The following is a 20521-nucleotide window of genomic DNA, read 5'->3' as shown; positions in this document are numbered from 1 at the left end:
TAATCAAAGGTTCTGGACTAGGTACAAGGGTAGCTCCATGTAGAGCGCATTACAGAAATCTAGACGAGAGGTTACCAGTGCATGTACCACTGTTGTTAGGTCCCCTGGTTCCAGAAAAGGAAGCAGCTGGTGTATCAGCTGAAGCTAATAACAAGCACTATTAACTGTTGCATTTAGCTGATTTGACACCAGAAGCTATGAATCTAGGAGCACTCCCAAGCTGCAAATGCAGTCCTTTAAGGGGACCATGGGCGCATGCATATATATTATATTTAGGGCCATGGGTGCATGCACATATATATCTATATCTAGAACCATGGGAGCAAGCATATCTATATCTATATCCATATTTGGACCATGGGAGCATGCATATCTATATCTATGTCTAGGACCATGGGAGCATGGAAATCTATATCTATGACCAATAGAGCATGCATATCTATAACTATACCTATGTCTAGGACCATGGGAGCATGCAAATCTATATCTATATCTATGACCAATAGAGCATGCATATCTATAACTATACCTATGTCTAGGACCATGGGAGCATGCAAATCTATATCTATATCTAGGACCAATAGAGCATGCATATCTATAACTATATCTATATCTAGGGCCATGGGAACATGCATTTCTCTGAGAGGGCAGGAGCTCCACAGCTTGCCTTCTTTCTCTCTGTGTGTGTGTGTGTGTGTGTAGAAGGCCTCGCCCCTCTCTCCTGATTGGCTCATGGCCTGTGAGGAGGCCCCGCCCCTGGCCCTTAAAGGAGGCGTGGCACTGGAGGGACTCTGGCCACCTTTGCCTCTCCTTCTCCTCGTTCTTTGCTGCTGCTCTCATCATCACCATCATCATGACGGACCGCTCCACCTTCGACACCAACGTGACGACTCTGACCCGCTTCGTGATGGAGGAAGGCAGGAAGGCGCGGGGCACCGGAGAGCTCACCCAGCTCCTCAACGCGCTCTGCACCGCCGTCAAGGCCATCTCCACCGCCGTCCGCAAGGCGGGCATCGCCAACCTGTGAGTCAGGGAACGAGGGCACCTCCTCTTTGCGTCTGCAGCGCGGAGATAATCCGCCTTCATACCGCTTTTAATGCATCGGTGCTAGGGACTCCTGGGAAATGCAGTCAGGCTTGGTCCTCCTTTTCCAAAAAGAGGGTCCTACATTCCAGCCTTCTCTCCAGGAGGAACATGTCCACAATGTCCTCCATTCTGTACCTGAAGAAGCATGCATTTACATTCATAATAATAGTAATAATAATAATAATAATATTTCTATTCTATAAATAAAAACCATACAATACAATTAAAAAATAGTCCCCCCCTCATTAAAACAGATCCACACAATACTTCCAATACTTCCAATAATAATAATAATAAACTATAATAAAAATAATAATAATTATAATAAATTATAATAAAAATAACACTCCAATTAAAATCAATTGAAACAATCAAAGATAGGAAACAAGACATCTAAAGTAATCAATACCATAATATCAGTGCCCCCAGCTTTTATTCGGCTGTGTCCTCTATTTTCTCTCTCAAATGTCCTACATTTTGAGGTGCCTAGTTGTAGTTGTACTCTGGTTGTAGTCTGTGTTGGCACAAGAGGTCTCTGGCAAAGGAGGCCTAAGATCCCTTGTTGTTGTTGTTGTTGTTGTTGTTGTTGTGTGTCTTCAAGAACTTTGCCCCTGAGGCTGAGGGAGTGTGACTTGCCCAAGTCACCTGGTGGGTTCCTATGACTGAGAAGGGAATTGAACCCTGAACTGCAGAGTTGTAGTCCAGTTCTCAAACCACTATACTACATCGCACCGAAAGAGCTCACAAAACTACAAATCCCAGAATTTCATGCCATTGAGTCATGGCAGTTAAAGCAGTGTCAGACTAGATTGATTCTGCAGTGTGGATACAGCCTTAGCCTGCCTCTCCACCCCAAATGAACATTGCCTTCCTTTTTATCCACCGCAGTTTTGGAGACCACAGTTTTGGAGACCACATCTACACTGCAGAAATAAATCAATTTGACACCGCTTCAACATCCCTGGAATAATAGGATTTGTAGTTTGGTGGGGACACCAGAGCTCTTATGACAGGGCAGGCAAACTGACCCGCAAAACTACAAATCCCAGAATCCCGTAACCTTCCGCCATGGCAGTTAAAGCAGTGTCAAACTGCATTATTACTGGAATGTGGATACAGCAGCCTAAGTTTTGCTCCTTCTCTTCTCCAGTCCTCACTGCTGAATATTGGCCCAGCATTTGTCAAACAACAGCACATGGATTTGATTGGACTATAGGCCCTATCACTCCTGGCCACTGATCATGTTGGCTAGGGATGATGGGAGTTTTAATCAAATGGCATCTGAGGACTCAAAATGGCAGGACTCCTGGGATTGTTTTAAAAGGGGGCCTCAATATCCACAGAGAGGTTGGTATTGATTTTGGCTACTTGCAAAAAGAGGGCAAATGGCTCTTCCTATCTAGTATCATGGAAGCACCCTTAAATATGAAGAGCCTTATGAGCACAATGTTTAGGCAGATATGTTATCCATGTATATTCAGCATCGCTTATTCCAAAGTAAGTGCACACATGACAGCAGAATTTATTATTCTGTGAAGGGCTTAATGGCAATCATTGTTTTAACATTTCTAATATTGAGCATTTAGTACACTGCTGGATGATAATGCCTGAGGAGGCTCAACTGCATAGGAATTTTGTTTGAGTATGGAGTTTATACCAGGAATATCCTGGGGAAATCACGTAATTACGCATAACGGTTTCACACGACATCAAACAAAACCCACCATTAAAGTGGTCACAAAGAAACGTTAACACACATCTTTTTTACTTTCAGGATTTCGGCAACAATGCCATCACGATATCACTTTATTTGTGCAATTGTGTGTGATAGCCATCCGTGCAATTACTTGCCATTTTAACTTTATCAGCCGGATGCTTTAAATGTGCTTTAATCTGTCTTTAATGCTAAAATTAGCCCCAGCGTGATAAATTCCTATGTGTGTCTGTGCCTCCAAGTCACCTGTTGACTTACGGTGATCTCATCAGTTTCCTACGGTTTTCTTAGGCAAGGAATACTCAGGAGGTGGTTTTGCCAGTTCCTTCCTCTGAAATACAGGCTACAAATTCATTGGCCGTCTCCCATCCAAGTACTGATCCAGGGCTGATCCTGCTTAGCTTCCAAGATCAGAAAGGATCTGGTGCCTGTAGGATATTTAGGCAAGTCTAGGTAATGGGCCAGTTGGGGCTTGACCCCACAACCTAGTCGTAAAAGGGCTGGAGCCACCCCCAAGCCTCCTGTTTTGGGGTCCATGCAAAGTGGGGATCCATTGCTGGCACCTCAGGAGGCCAGGTGCTGTTAATATCATGTTTTGAGCCATGCATGGCAACAGCTCCTTCTACAGTCTCCTATTAGAGACCCTAATGTACCTTCAAGATGTGTTGGAAGAATGGCCACCAGTCTGGCTGGAGCATGATAGGGGTTGTATTTCAGTAGAATTTGGGAGTTAAGGAGGGTCAGCCTTGGTTTGTACTTGTACTTGGTTTGTACTTGAATGAGGGGCTGAACAGACCGCTCCTTTCAGCGCCAGATAGGGACCACGGCAACTACATGCTGCAACCCCAATCTGGCCTTTCCACTCCACAAAAAGTCGCAGAAAGGGTGCCATAGCTCGGCTTTTCAGAGCTCCTTTGGTGCTGCGTCATCTGGATGCAGCACCAGAGGAACACCATGATGCTGCCCGCTGTGTGGTGGGGCACATCACACTGGCATGGAGGCGAAGTTGGGGCATGTGTCATGTGGACACCACCACACCCTCACTGTGCCCCAATGCTGGCCGTTATGGCTGGTCTGTTGAGATTGTCAGAGGCCCCAAGGGATGCCAGGTGCTGTAGCTTATATTTTAGAGGAAGGAACTGGCAAAATCTACCTCTGAGTACAGTATTCATTGCATAAGAAAACCCTATGTAACTGATGGGGTCGCCATAAGTGGACAGGTGACTTGAAGGCACATACACACATATCTTGAAGGGTACCAGGATGGGAAAGGTATGTGTACAATGTACTTTGCAATCCTGTCCATGGTCAGTGAGTTAAATGCATCTAATTCTCAGGTAAACAGGAAAAAGATTCCAACTTTATTCCTGTCCAGTAGGGTTTTTTCCCTTCTGTTTCTAACTTAGAAACAGTTGAAAATAACATTAAGACTAAATACAGAAGATGGTTCTTGGTATTTCAGAGTAACAAAGAAAAGGGAACAGAAGCATTTATACCTGGTAAGTTTTGAGATGGCATTGTTTCTTTTAGTGTTTTGGGAATGGGGTACAGGAAACACTTGCTGTTAGAAAGAACAAGGTATCTTTTGAAATGCATATTACACAATGAAATATGATATGTGAACATCCTCTTAAGTGTGGAGCAAGTTATGGTGCAAGTGTAGCTGTTTGCAACTCGATCTTTATAGGAAGTGGTAGCATGAAGAGACCAGTGTTTACACCATTCTTCATATGTACCTTTGTTTGGGCATAGTTCCTTAGAGTTCTTACTCTTTCAGTTACATTGAACATTCCCCTCTACACTCCTATCTAGCTAATTCAAAACACAGTTGAGCCAACACAGTAGCAGCTTGCATTACTGTTGATACACTGTGACCCTCTTATCAGCATGAGATTGGTTTGTCAGACATCTCAGTGAATAACAAGACTATAGGATATTATGTATTCCCTGATCATGTTGTCTTACTAGGACTCTATATGATTTTTGTAGGAGTTAATAAAAACTAGGATACTGAAATATTCTAAATACTTACATAAAGGAAAACTTCATATAAAGAGTTTTCTGAGAAATCCACAAGCAAGCTTTACCCTTTACCCTTTCAGATAATCATTTGGACAGCATTGTTCCTTAGAGCGAGGTGGTATTTACAGTTCAAGGTACATTCCATGTAGCATCAGAGTATCTTTGTTTTTCACATGTGGATTTTCCTACTGAATTCAACAGTGAAATGGCGTCTGAAGGCTGACGACAGAAAAAGAAAAACCCTGACTTGTTTTCTATTTGAAAAATCAATATGTTGCAGCAAAGTTTAATAATATATTAAAGTCATAAAGTTCAGTTGATTTCAATTGGAAAGCTAAGTGTTCATTCATATTCCACACTTAGGGGAATATTTTCAGGAAATGAAAATAACATTATTGTCATCCTCGACATCTGTTTTAAATTGTTATAGGAATTTTTAATTCCTGTGAAAATAATTTCCTTTTTACTGTTGACACAATTACAGTTGTCAGCAGTTTGGAATAAAATTGGATGGATTTAAGAAAATAGTTCTGGTGATATTCTTGACTCTGGAAAAATTAAAATGAAACGTTAGAAGGACAGAGTGAGATTATAAAAGAAATATAAATACAGGATTACAACAGATGTCCACACGCTTGTTTATATTCAGATGTCAATCTAAACAAGAGGCTGGAATCTTCAACCTTCTAGATACTGATGATTTATTACTCCACTCATATTTCACCTTTGCCTGATGGTTACGGCTGGTGAGAATTGAAATTCAGTATCATCTGGGATACTAGAGGTTTCATAATGCTGTTCTGAACTATAGTTTATCATTATCTCTTGAGCTTATTTATTTCTTCCTCACCCTCCAGCCTGGTCATGAAGAGTTCAGCAGTTTATGTGTAAGGTTAAATTAATTGCAGCCAAACCCAACAATGTGGGTTAATCTTTATAATTTATTTAAAACAAGCCAGATTTAATCCAGGGGTTATGAAGCAGGCCCCTTTTTAAAGTAATATACATTAACCACACTTTAGGGGCCTGATGATATACCAAACTTTATTTAATTGAAATCAGAACTGAACACTTTTGAATCCCGCTTTTGTGGTTGAGCTCAAGAGGAAAAGGGGACAGGCACATGCAGGAGTGAAGTCTACTGTTCTTCAGTCAGCTTATGAAAATCTATAGCTGGGGGAACCTGTAGTCCTGCTAACAATGTTGAGACAGATGGAACTGGAATCATTCCAAGATGATGAGAGCAGGAGTTGCACAACATCCGGAGCACCAAGACTAAATTATGGTTTAAAATGATATCTGCACATGTATTTCCTGCTCACTTTGCCAAATATGGAACACTAACCCTAACTGATGATAGCAAAACACAGTAGGAACAAAGTCCCTAGAGTTCTTTGTGAGATACTTAAGCCCTTTGTCTTTGAAACAAAATAAATGCTTCTGTGGTGACTTGTTTTACTTATGTTCTTTCTGTCTGCCTTCAGTTATGGAATTGCTGGTACTACCAATGTGACAGGAGATCAAGTAAAGAAATTAGACGTCCTTTCCAATGACATGGTGATCAACATGCTCAAGTCATCTTTCACAACCTGTGTAATTGTGTCAGAAGAAAACAAAAATGCAATCATAGTGGAAGAAGACAAACAAGTAAGTGCCTCTTGCTTACCATCAAAGCAGCATTGAGCAACAGCTATCTTTTAAACATGTAAAAATTAACCTAAGATACTGACTTCAGAGGACAAAGGGCAATACCCTTTTCAGTGCAGAAAACTGAGCCAAGTCTGTTGACAGTGGTCCTAGATATTACAAGGAAAATACAGGGCTCTCTATCCTACCTTTCTGTCATAATGTTAATTCAAGAGTTGAGAGGGCATTTAAAGGGGAGGATCACTGGCCAGCAGAAGATGTTTAATTCTTCCTATCCCAACTTTTGAAACCATCATTCACACCACCAACTTTTAGCAGCAGGTCAAAAATCTGCAATTTATATGTAAAATGAGATGTTAGAGCATCTTATTTTGAAGATTAATATCATTTCCATATGTGCTATCTAGTTGATCAAATAAGGCATGTACTCCATATAAACTACGTTTTAAATGCTAATTGCAACATTTTTTGTTGCTGTGCAGCAACAAATTTTGTAACAGCTAGGAGAGGTTGCAGTTCCTTGTAGATTGAGGAGGCCAGTACAGCCCAGAGGATGCCCTTCCTGACTTAAACTGCAGAGTTTAATTATGTGTGCCCTGCCTTTAATATCTGTTACTTTAAAAATAGACATTTTGGTAATGGCCTCCTCTCTGTCTGTCTGTCTCTCTTTTAAAGTGTTAATAGACAGTTTTAGTTGTGTCCAGTCTGCATGAAACTCATTGAGATACACACATTTCAATGTAATGGTACTTGGACAAGATAAACTCCATAGTGGATTGGGACCACCTTATTTTTTTTCTGTTGGTTTCCTATTCTGGTATCTAGGATAACAGGACACATGATCATAATTCAGAATTATAATCTAAATAATGTTATTGTTGTCATCCATAAACTGTAAGGTAATACAGGCTTGTGGAGACAGCACAAGGTGTCCCTCAATCTCACTTCTGCAGCCCTTGAGGCCTTCAGCCATTCCCTTGAAACCCTCTAAATGTGAAAAAATAAACCAGCAGATTGTTTCCCCACAGATCATGCTGAAACATACAAAAATGTGCAAAAATACTGTTGGCTGCCCTCCTGCCTTACCCCAAATCCCCCACCCCTCAAATACAAGCCGTTTAGCAATCCCAAATGGCATCTGAAAGTAGCATAACATCCCCTTTAGAAAACCTGGATAGGGGGGGGGGGAAAAAAAACCCCCCCCCCCCCCCCCGACCAGTTGCCCACCTCTATTGTATATGATGGGATGAGACATTACCCAATTATTTCTCAAATCCACTAGCTCCTTGCAGTCTCTCAGCATTATGTGGCTTTAGTTATTGAGATCTTTGAACTAAAGTCTCAAACAGTTATCTTCAAGATACAGGACTTGGAACAACACTTTTTCCCTTTCCAAAATGTATATGTAGATAGTGCAACATTATTGTGATACCTTCTTCATTGTTTGTACTTCAGGGCTGTTTACATCAGCATGAAAAATATTGAATTTTATCACCAGATAGGCTGTGTGGATCAAATTGAAATCACCTGAATAGATGAGAATATTTTAGTAATAAAACAAGCACAAATTTACTTAAATGCATCTGTTTCAATTGTATTCAACTATTTTTCATAGGGTAAATACATAGTCTGCATGGATCCACTTGATGGCTCTTCTAACATTGACTGCCTTGTTTCTATTGGAACCATTTTTGCTATCTACAGAAAGGTAGGACACATCATATTTAATACTTGCTTGTCCATACTGTGAGCTGCTGTGAGTAACTCTTTTAAAAATATTCTGCTTTGGAGACTAATATGAACTTTCTCAAATGTTTGGAAGTACAAGGATTAACTGACAAGAATGATCATTAGGTTTGGACAGAATCAAATTAGATGTGACTGTTTTCTTTTTCAGCTATAGTGCTTTTCAGTAAAATGATTTTAAGTTCCGTAGCATGCAAATGCGTCATCTGACTTCTCAAAAATGAGGAAGTAAACTTGTAAACTGATTGCAAAGTCATAGTGAGATCTTCAGAATACTTGTGGCACTAAGTAATTAACACCATTCGGGATATTACTTGCACAAACAGTTGGAGGTTCACTATCTTATGACAGGCAAGAGCCCTGCTTGGAGAAGACTTGAAATTCTGGATTAGCATGTTTTCAAAATGGTTGTTGACTATTTAAGGCACACACCCTGCTATTTGTTTTTCTTATCCAGGCTCTAGGATTTGCTGAATTGTAAAGTATATATACACTGTGGAGATCTGCTAACTAGCATTGTCCAATAGCAAAGTAAGCATAAAGTTGACAGATTCAGCTGCCAAATGGCATATTATATCTTCTTTTCTTTACAAATGTTAGTGCATGGAGAGGAGGCTTAATCCCCATCCCCACCTTCACCCCCCCTGCTTCAATTTCAGCAATAATCCTCTTTTCTCTAAAATAATAGGGGAAAGGTGAATATCTGATAGTGAAAACTGGCTCTCCTTAGCTGCACTGCAGGGAAAGGGGAACAGTATAAGTAAAACTACTATGAAATAACAATCAGAATCACCTCATATGTTTAAAAAAGAAAATAAGAAACATGTGATCATTGCTGTTGCCTTTAACAGTAGCTGTTTGACATCTCAATCTATCTATTGTTTTGGTTTTGATATCTTAGGTTGTTTTCAGTAGCCTTCCCAGTTCCATGCCACCACACTTGAGTAAACTCCCTTCAGATCTTGCCCATCTCTGTGGGCTAGTCTGCATGCAAGTATAGCATGTGAACTGCTGTGGATTTTTGCACATTTCACTTTCCTGCTCAAATTTGCATCTGTTTGCCCTAACTGTGCCAAAATTGCACAGCCATGCAAATCCGTACAAACAAGTGGATGACCACATGTTGTGTAATGCAGATCCTTGTGGATACTCACAGATATCTGATATAAACCACTAATTCCTTTTCAGCAGAATTTATGGAGTTTTTTGCTTCTCCCCAGCACAAACCCCACATTTCTCCGAATTGCATGTTGCCTGATTGCATTCTGTTCGAATTGAACAAAGATTATTTTCATAATCTTTTTAATAATAAAGCAACTTCACTCTACCAGCCTGTCATTTTCCACATGCAATCTATTTTACTTTCTTGAAAAATAAGTAGACTCCCTTGTGCTTACTTTTCAATGTCCTATATTATATGTGCTTTTTTCCTGCTTAGAAAATTGTTTTCTAAGACATACAATAATAAAGTTGCTTTCTGTAACATAGGCCCCATACAGACAGGCCAAAATAAAGCTGCTTTGCGTCACTTTGGAGGTATGTTGTTTAAATGATGCATGCGTCCTAAGAGTCTGGAAGTTGCACCAAAGCTATGCTCCTGTCCTTAGGACTGAAGCGTGGCTTTGGTGCAGATTCTAGACTCTTAGGACGCTTGCATCATTTAAAGAGCATACCTCCAAAGTGACCCGAAGCAGCTTTATTTTGGCCTGTCTGTATGGGGCCATAGAGTAGTAATTCTGCTGATTTTAAGAAATTGTATCCCGTATTAATTACTAATTAATATAATGAATATACCTAAACTAGGTTTCTATAGATAAATAGGCAGTTCATGTGCACAGTTAATAAATACCAGGCTAGTTATGGATGCCATCCCAACTTAAACTGGGAAGATATCAAGATAGAAGATGACTTTTTTTATTAGATACTTCTTGCCCTTGAAGAAAAATATTGTGGGTTCAAAATGTCTTCCTCAAGTATTCATGGGTCCTTAGCTAGCCCAACATTGGCATTTGTGCTAAAAGAAGAAAAGCTGCATGTAGTTTGTCTGGGATCTAAAGAAGAATATGGAATTCAGCCCAATGGCACATTTCCTCTGAGTTCAATCCACCCCATACCCAACCAAGGATTATTTTTTAGAAGAAATCTTTAGGATAAGGCTCCTGATAATGTCAGCCAGCCTGAGTAGTAAAACTATAACAGGTAATTTATTTCTAGAATTATAGGCTCTACAGTGTACTAAAGCATGTTTACTAATAATAATGGTATATGTGTTATGACATTTCCCAGCAAAATCCAAATGCTACACTGTGGGGGAAAGTGGGAGTTCCTTTGAACCCTCAGGCACTGAAATTGAGAGAAAGATTCTCCAACTCGGAGCTCACTACTCATGAAAACCACATAAAATTATTGTTAACAGATGTAATTCTTCCCATTTAGTTTCTTCCTTAAGCCATTTTCAGTTTTAAAGCATTTAGGAAAGAAGAAAGTTCTCAACAATACTTTAAGGTTAAAAAAACCCCATAACATTTGACTTCCAGCTCTGAAGGTTTTTCTCCCTTACTCAAGGTTTCTCCTGGTGCACCTTGTGAGAAAGATGCTCTACAGCCTGGGCGTAATCTTGTAGCCTCTGGTTATGCCCTCTATGGCAGTGCCACCATGCTTGTCTTGGCCCTGGAATGTGGTGTCAATTGTTTTATGCTGGATCCGGTAAGCCATTCAAATAATATTCTGTGAAAAAGTTTATTTTCTATGCTTTGGGCAGAAATTGCCCCCCCCCCAAGAATATTGTAATAATTTATTAAAAGAAGCAATAAGTTTTTCCTAAAAGTAATAAAGCTGGTTCTGCTTTCAAAATTCATGTACAGTAACATTAAGATGAGCAAACTAGGCATGTGTGTCAAAGAAAGAATAGCTTATTTACTTAGGATCCTTACATTCAAACACTTGCATACCCTTGGTTTTGCAATCCTGCTCCTGGGGGTGCTATGAGCCCCACCCATCCTGCCAGGGTTTCCCATCATACTTGCTAACATCTTCACCCTCCAAATACTCTGAAGTCTCCTTTCAGCATTAAGCCCAAATTACCTATTACCTTAAATACATAGGGGGGACATGTTCCCAATTTTCCTACTCAGAAGTAAATATAACAGACCCTGCATGGATTAGGATTTTACTGTTGGATGCAGAGGGTTTTAAATTTTGTTCCTTGTTGTCATCCACATCTATATGGGTGTTACTTTCTTTTTGCATAGGGAAAAATCTTCAATTGAAACAAATGAGAGTGTATTTTTATGTAGATTGAAGGGCCTGGGACCCTAGTATGAATTAGGACCATCACTGGAGGCAAACAGTCCTCTGGCTTTCTTTTGAGTACAGAAAAGGGAATAGATTGAGCTGCATACTATCTATCAAAGCTGAAGTGTCATTTTCATACTTAACGAACATATAGTTTTAAGAATCTTTAGAATTTAAAGCGGTTGCCTTTCCTTCGTTGCTGTTGTGTGCCTTCAGGTTGTTTCTTGAAGGCAAATATTAAGGGGTCTTTTTGACAAGATTTGTTAAGAGGGGGGTTGCCACTGCCTTCCTCTTTGAATGTGACATTATGGCTATATCTTAATGAGTCAAAAAACAGGCCTTCCCCTCATAGCGACCAGTGAAGACAATGAAAGGCCCAATTTTCACTTCTGGTGTGAACTGTCCAGATGCTGTACATCTAGTTCAGAACTGAATCTGTGGTATACCACTCTTAAACAGATTAAAATAAGGTAACCTTTTGCTCTGGATATCCCCAGAAGATTTGCAGTCTTGTGAAGTGACAGTGGGCAGCTGTTTGCATGCCTGTCTCATTGTGCCACCTGATACTGGCATGAGTTGTCCCCTCTGAGATCAGAATAAGGCAACCGGCCATGTGATTGATGCTGAGCACCTCGTTTTCAGCCTCAGAGGAAGCAACTCATGCCAGTGGCGGATGACACCGTTGGAAACACATACAAATAGCTAACCAGCATCACTCCAGAGTGTGAAGGTAATGAAGGGGAAGTCAGGGCTGTTTTGGGGCCATAATACTTTGGGTTATTCTGGCTCTGTGCAAACACTGCCAATGACTTGCCTTAAGGTCAGCCTGTGGGTTTTTGTGGCTGACCAGGGATTTGAACCCTTGTCTCCTGGAGTCCTAGTCCAGTACTCAAACTACTACATCAGATTGGCTCCTTTTACTCTAGAAGTTTTCAAACAAGGGAATCTTCTTTTAGTCTATATCCATCAAAATCATGTTAACAGATGTTCTTGTACACTTTCAGATTGCATCCTGATGTCTTTAAAAGAGTAAGTGTGGTGATCCTATGTGTGTGACATCTTAAACACCCTAGAGTATTTTCATCCTTGAACGTCCTTAGCAGATTGCATGTTACAACATAGCTCTCATACCTTTAATGAAAACCACTTTTTGCATAGGAGAAGTGATATTCAACAGACTTGCTTGAATTTTACTTTGTCTATTCACATCTGAGAAGCTGGAGTTTAATGAATTCTGGATTCTGTTGCTAGAACCTGGAATTCTCCATTGTGTATACAGTAAGTTCAGCCATAATGCATGTTTTTATGAGGCAGATTGGCAGTAACATGATCAGTTAACAGAGGAAAACTATTTGCAGATAGTGCAATTCCATCTTGTGCATTCAAAATTGCCAAAATCGGTGCTTCTCTGCATCTTGGCTGTAAAGATGCAATCCCACTTCTCTCATTTTAGCCATTCATTTAATCAGTTGTAAAGTGCTCAGAAGTGATTTTTGCTGTGTTCATCTGAAACATTATTGTGTTTCCTGAATAAGGTGCTATGTAAGAGTGCTTCAAAGAAATGCCCTGTGGTAAAAAATGTCACTAGAAGAGAAGCTTAATGTGATAAAGCATTTTAAACAAAATGTGCACGTGAGCTTGTTCGTGCAGCAGGAATAAAGGAATCCATATTGCACATATAATGCAGAGAAAATTAAAGCAAGTTGTATTGCAGGGACTAAGTTAAGTGCAAGCAAATCTAGATCACGTATGAAGGAGACAGAAAAACTACTAAGTGCATGGATTGAAGGTCAAACAAAAGCTGATGTGGGACCACATTTCTAACAATAAAAGAGACTGCATTAGCTCTTAGCATTAGCTAAGAAGTCTGAAAATCCTAGTAAAGTGCCATCATTTAGTACTAGTAGTGGCTGGTTTGCTGGATTGAAGAGCTGATATGGTTTTCATAATGTTAGGCTATGTGGTGAAGCTGCAAGTGCACATGAAGAAATTGCAAATATATTCCTTCCTCTATGAAGGAAATTAACTGAAGAAGAAAACTACAACTTGGATCAGATTTTTAATGCTAATGAAACAGGGTTGTACTGGAAATGCATGCCATCTAGAACGTATATTTCTGAGAGTGAAGTCCATATCTCTGGATTCAAAGCTGCAAAGGTCAGATTGACTGTGTTGCTTGGTTCAAATGCTAGTGGTAATTTGGAGTTGAAGCTTGTGGCTGATTACCACTCTGCAGCCTGCATGCTTCAAAGGAGTATTTAAAGTCAACTTTAGGTGTATATTTTAGATCAAGTTAGAAGGGATGGATGACAGGGCAATTTTTTCCAGATCTCTTAACTGGTGTTTTTGAAGAAGTTTTAGAAAATACTGCAAGAAGAAGAATACGAATTTTAAAATTCTCCTGCTTTTAGACAATGCACTGTCATCCCTATACAGTTGCTGAGCTTTTACAACACATCAAAGTGATATTTTTTACCACCAAATACAACTTCTCTACTACAGCCTATGGATCAGGGGGTTATATCAGATTTATTATTTGAGGCAAAGTTGCTTGCCAACCACAGGTGACAAGGTAAGTTTGGCTGAATTTTGGAAGAATTTTAACATAAAGAATGGCGTCAACATCATTGTTGAGGCTTGGAATGATGTCACTAAAGATTGTGTACATACTTGTTGAGGGGAAAATATTCCTTTATGGGTATGTTTGTGATTCTTCGGGCTTTAAGCCATTAAAAAAAGCCTGCACCAATCAAAGAAAGCTGTGCTCCACCTGCAAAGCAGATCGGATCTCAGGAGGTGGGAAATTATATCAATGAGTTGTTGGAATCACATGGAGAAAATTCCTGCATGGAAGGTATGCAGCAGCTTGTCGCAACTGCTGAGGTTGCAGCAGATGAAGATAATGATGAAATACAAAACCAAGAGAGCTTTATACTTCTGTGTTAGCAAACGTGCTGATAGAAATTAAAAAGCAATTGCAAGTCTTAGAAAAAAGGGAATGTAATGCTGAACATAGCAGAGTAGCAGTTTTCAGCACGAACTCTTATCTTGCACCCTACCAGCAGCTTCTTTACAAGTGAAAAAGAATGGCAAAGCAGCAAAAATTAGATGTCTATAAAGGCCCCTAGGAAAAGCCACCTACCTCAGCTGTAACTATTTTCCATATAAGTCCTGTTATTTTTAGAACATGAATATTATAACAGGTTTTTTTAAGGAATGCAACTATCGCTTTATAGCAGAACTTACTGTATGTTTGAAATGGCTGCATGTAACTTGCTTTTTGTTTGTTTCCCCTTAGCTGTTATGAGTTTTATGCTGTGTATATGTAGTAACACTTTCCTTAGATAATCATGAAAGCATAAACACCATTTAGGAATAACTGGTTTTAGTATGGACAAGATTTATATGGCTGTTCCTAAATGAGGAACTATGCTAGTAAATAGCCCTCTGTTATTGCCAAAGGTATTCCTAATTACTTTTAAACTTTGCAGGGGAATTACAACAAATACAGTCCACTTGATGTGACGGTGTACATTCTCTAACTTGTACATATGTATAAAAATACATTATTCTGCTAGTAATAACTTGTCCAACATCACTCTGCATTGTAGTAAGGTGTTCGCTGTTGCTGTTAAACTATGCATGGAATTTGCTTGGCTATAAAGTGCTTGCTATGAGAATGGGAATGATTTTCTTCCTTTTCTTTTTTTAATGCTAGGCAATTGGGGAATTCATTTTGGTCAACAGAGATGTGAAAATAAAGAAAAAAGGAAATATCTACAGTCTTAATGAGGGATATGCTGCCTACTTTGATCCGGCTGTCACAGAATACCTTAAGCAAAAGAAATTTCCTCAGGTAAGCTTCTGCTAATAGACTTGGTATCAAAATACACAGGGAATCATCACTTCTTTGATTCCATGTATTGCATTAACTGTCTCCATCCATTGATATGAATGGAATCCTATGGATTGCATCCAGCCCTCTGGATCTAAGCAGTCCTGTGTGTGGACCAAACTTGTTTTCTGCTGTTCCAGAGACTAAAAAATGAACAAATTCATTCAAACTACAAGAAAGAAGATTCCACCTAAACATTGTGAATACAGTCAGCCCTCTACATTTGCAGCTTTGATTATTTGAGGATTTGATTAATATGTTCTCTCTAGGACTCTAGCTTCTCCAATGCAGCTCTGCTGGAAATAGTTCATAGAGTTGCACTGGGGGACTTAGAGGTTACTAGAGAAAACAATTCTCTTGATATTTGTAAGTCCTCCAGTGTGATTCTATGGTCAATTTCTGGCAGATATTGTACTTGTACAGGTAGTGGAATGGCAAGATAAAATCATAGTGGTTTTTTATTTGCAATTTTTCCACTTTCAAGGGGGTTCCGTGCCCCTAACCCCAGCGAATATGGAGGGACCGCTGTAAATTGGATACTCTAAGAGCTGTTTAAACAGTGGAATAGACTGCCTCATAGGGTGGCAAACATGCCATCTTAGGAGGTATTTAACTAGAAGTTGGATTGGCATATTTTAGAATTGCTCTAATTGTGTATTTCTGTGTGGCATGGGCTTGGACTATATGGCACTTGTGGTCCCTTCCAACTATAAGCTTCAATAATTTTTTATACAAATTGAGAAGCAAGGTTGATTCCTAGGACCTTATCACATGAGAGGGAAGTGCCCAAATCCCGTGGATAAACGGGAATTAAATACGGGGAAATCCCACAAAAGCGGGATTGTTTTCAGATGACGTTGGGCTAACTGAACATTAATTCAGTTAACATTAACCCTTGCAGAAAGTGAGCAAAATTGGCTGCTTTTTACTTTCAGGATTTTCCCGGAAGTAAAAAGCAGCCAATTTTGCCCACTTTCTGCACAGGTTAATGTCGGGTTAATGCTCAGTTAGCCTGACATGACTGAAAACAATCCTGCTTTTGTCAGATTTTCCTGGGATCTAAACCCTGTTTACCCACAGGATTTGGGCACTTTGCCTCCCATATGATAAGGTCCCTAGAATAAGAAGGGTAAATGTGATATGTCCAAGAAACTTTAAGGATTGGTTTGAACTTTTAAAATTTCCAGCATGAAAATCTTTTGTAGGAAAAGAGGTGGAAAAAAAATACCTGTGGGCTGCTGCCAGTCATATTGCACTGGCCTCTCATGTGCTGTGTTAAAGTGCTGGGAATCTGTGTGATAAGCTTTAGTAGATCACTGCATGGGGCCATCTTCAGGTTTTTCATACTTTTCCTTTGTGTAGGAATTTTTAAATTTTAAAAATAGTCCTAAATATATCCAAGTGGATATATTTCAGTATATCCACTTCACACATTGTTTTCTACTGCCTTGGCTTTTCATAGGGCAGTCAGATGTGGTTGAAGGGTCTGCATGATGAGCTTCCCTATAGTGAACATGATGACCGTCTGGAGGAGTTGGCTTCTTCTGTTCCTTTGGTTGCATTTTGTCCTTTTTGTTTACGGATCAGCATACTATGCTGCACTGACTGTGTGCAGCCCACAGGCTGTTTTGTGAGCCCGCTGAGCCCCCAGGTTAAAAACATTGCCCCCAAATGCCTCTAACACCCTTTAGGGAGCATGAGTGGGCAGTTTTGCCATATTCTCTTTGCACATCATTTTTGTCTGTGGCTCTTTTCAATGCTAGAAGTGATTTCCTATTGCAGAAAAAGGATTCCTCCTGGGCCCCAAAACAACACAAAATGAGTGTGTTTGGGGTCATTTGAGGATGGAGAGATTTTTGTTTTTGTTTTGTTTTGTTTGCAGGGAAATGCAGTGGGAGGGAATCAACCCACCAGTATTTCCTGAGGTTCAACACAGCCTCCTAACCTCTGTCACTTGCCCAGCTGTTGTCCTGTTCTAGTTGGATGCTACAATTTCTTCCCAGTTAGGAAGAAACAAATTTTAGCTGTTTTCTGGACTGGCCCTAATGGGGAGTAATGGTGATCCATTCATAAAATACTGTGCAGTCTTCCCAAATTGTCTTCCCTCCTATTATTTTGGACTACAACACCTAAAGGAATAAAGGAATAAATAAAGGAATAAAGGAAACATTTATTGTAATGCCCTGCTTTCTTCAATTGCTGTCTTAGGATGGTAGCTCCCCTTACGGAAGCAGATACATTGGATCTATGGTTGCTGATGTGCATCGTACACTGGTCTACGGAGGAATCTTTCTGTATCCAGCCAATTCAAAGAGCCCCAAGGGAAAGGTAACATAAATATACTTCTTTTTATATTTCATGTTATTATTGCCTCTATATTCTAGACTTGCACCTACTTCTGTGGACACTCTTGAGTTTTCAGTCATGGCACTGTGGAAAAGAACTAGACACAGTGTGAATGGTTTCAGGCTGATGGTGAAGGGCCATATTTTAAGTGTTACAAATTAAGATGAAATTCTATGGTTGGAAAACTAGCTGAGCAGACAGTGGGCTGGAATAAAATTTCTCTCGATATGTCCATTTTTTAAGCCTTGTGGGAAATTGCATCTGCCATCCAAAGTGGCAGAATCCCCTCTACCATTCAGGATTCCACTACTTGTGTAGATCAGGTCTGGAATTATGGGGCAAGTGTATGTAATTAAAACATCAAGTACCGCAAATGCTAATTAAAATAATTGTTTCAATACTAGTTTTGCTAGCTGGTGTATTTTAAGAAAGGCAAAACATTCCACACCACTAAAGAGTTACACTGCTTCTCTACAGTATAAGAAATGCAATCACTTTTCACTTACTGACATTTTCATGTAGGATTCAGGTGTAGGCTCCAGTTTCAATAATGGAAAAGCTGCCGACAGTGATTTCTTTGGCAAACACTTTCCTAGTTCATATTTGGAAGGGAGAAGGGCTGTTGCTCAGCAAACAACTTTAATCTGAATTTTGAAACTGTTTCAGTGTTTGCTTCAGTTTGTAGATAAGCAGTTACTCATTTACATAGAATGTCACAAACAAAACTTTTCCCCTTTACCTGAAAAGAGAACAGTATTTCTTATGTACACAACTAATAGTGCTGGGTCTCTTGCATATTTTCACTGATAAAATCTGGATTTAGCAATGCTTTCATACTTAATTTGCAATCTTTCTCCAAGCTGCTCAAAGTTCTCTTCCTCCATTTTATGCTCATAACAACCCTGTGAGGTAAGACAAACTGCAGTCCAAATTACACTTTTCTTTAAATCTTTGAATACACTGGAAGTTACTTTGGAGTAACATGGGTTTGAAATTTGAAAAAATACACAAGGAGCATGATACAACTGCAGTGCTTTTTTTGGTGATCTGTAAGTGCCTATTTGCTTCTGCAGTACTAGCTGATGGCTTTCTTTTTATTTTCAAACTATGTGATTCCAGTTGAGGCTGCTCTATGAATGCAACCCCATGGCTTTCATCATGGAGAAGGCTGGAGGACTGGCGACAACAGGCAAGGAGGCAGTCCTGGACATTGTGCCCGAAAACATTCACCAGCGTGTGCCCATTGTTTTGGGTTCCCCAGATGATGTGCAGGAATACCTAGCCTTTGTCAAGAAGCATTCTGCTAAATGAAGTGGAGGAAGCAGTTGTTGCATTACCAACTGAAGTGCCTTACCCCTGGACCAAAGACCATACTGTGCCATAGTTCTGACTGTGAAGCCTTTGATTGAGTGCAAAAGAGCCGTAATGTCACTGTGTGCAAAAAGTGTGCTTGGTGCTTATCTTCATAGTGCCATTAAAAGTGCCAGTTAAAGAAAGTGACTTCATTTTTTTAGCTACACAATCCATTTTGGTAAAATACCATTAGAGAATCAGGAAAGTGTACCCTATAGCTCAGTGCTGATTTAGCACTATGGTGGGAATTATGCAGCTCTCCAGATGTTGTTGGATTGCCTAGCCAACACAGGCGGTAGTGATGGTGATGATCTGCCTCTCCCTATGAATCGAGAAGTGCTGAGACCAGTAGTCCCACATGTAAACTTTTTTAAAATGATGAGGGTATGTTAAAAAAATGCACCAGAAAAATGCACTTTGTCCCCACATGACTTAGGGCCTTCTTTGTTCAGCCTCAAGACTGCAGTATTTGGGATATAAGTCTGATTTAGACTGGAAAAACAATATCCTGCATGGAAGCCTATTAGTTGAATCCTAGTTCACAGTCATAAGGAGTCTTCATTGGCTGAAGAGTAACATACGTATGGGCTCTTTCACACTACTAAATTATAGTGTTATCATTCCACTTTAACTGCCATGGCAACATGTTATGGAATCCTAGGATTTGCAGTTTATAGAGAAGTCAAGGTTTAAAAAATTAGCCAGAGAGCTCTAGTGCCTCACCAAATTACAAGCTTGGGTCTCTTTAAAACTAGACAATTATAGTGCTGTGATTTCACTTTAACTATCATGGTTCCCTTCTGTGGCAGTTTAGGGAAGGACACTTAGAATTCTCATCCAGAAAGTTCTAGTGCCTCTCCAAACTACAAACCCCAGGATTCTGCAGGATACAGCCATGGCAGTTAAAGTGGAATCATGGTGCTATAATTGTGCAGTGTAAGAGGACCTGATACTAAACTATAGATATATTAGTATCCTGCATTGAGGTAACTGGGGTAGATTTGTTCAGCTCTATACCACCTGCACTTTATGCTTTGTTTCCTTTGGCTACTAAAATGGCTGATAGAGCCATCTTGAATTCCAGTGTTGGGGAGAAGGCAGGATATAAAGTGATAGATATATGGAACAAGGACTAGCCAATGGCCCTTTGGAGTCATTCAGAAGTAAAGACATTGTCCATTTCATACCAATAGTATAGAGGGAATTTGGGGAACCTGAAAGCACATGCATCACTAAATGGGTGTTACATCAAAACACTAACTCATTGGACTAATTAAATAGATTATTAGGAGTTAAGGCGACTCTATCATTGGGTGTTTATGTGCATAAAGTCAGAAATGACATGGAGGCACACAACAAACATAGGTTGTTCCTTCTCATTGACTAGGTCAGATAGACAACCTAGCAGCATTCATGTG

General features: G+C 39.8%; 1 protein-coding gene across 1 annotated transcript; it reads left to right on the top strand.

The window, feature by feature from the left end:
- The first annotated feature begins 792 nt into the window (after nt 1-792).
- On the top strand, nt 793-19246 carry FBP1 (fructose-bisphosphatase 1). The gene is made up of 7 exons (XM_042449634.1): nt 793-1023; nt 6307-6469; nt 8085-8177; nt 10781-10921; nt 15228-15365; nt 17613-17732; nt 18870-19246. Exons 1-7 carry the CDS (start codon nt 854-856, stop codon nt 19059-19061), a joined length of 1017 nt encoding a protein of 338 aa, XP_042305568.1. The 5' UTR covers nt 793-853; the 3' UTR covers nt 19062-19246.
- The last annotated feature ends 1275 nt before the right edge of the window (nt 19247-20521 follow it).

This window comes from Sceloporus undulatus, chromosome 2 (assembly GCF_019175285.1).
Source record: "Sceloporus undulatus isolate JIND9_A2432 ecotype Alabama chromosome 2, SceUnd_v1.1, whole genome shotgun sequence".
NCBI lineage: Eukaryota > Metazoa > Chordata > Lepidosauria > Squamata > Phrynosomatidae > Sceloporus > Sceloporus undulatus.
Note: the sequence above shows the minus strand (reverse complement) of the source record. Positions and strands in the feature narration are given on the sequence as shown.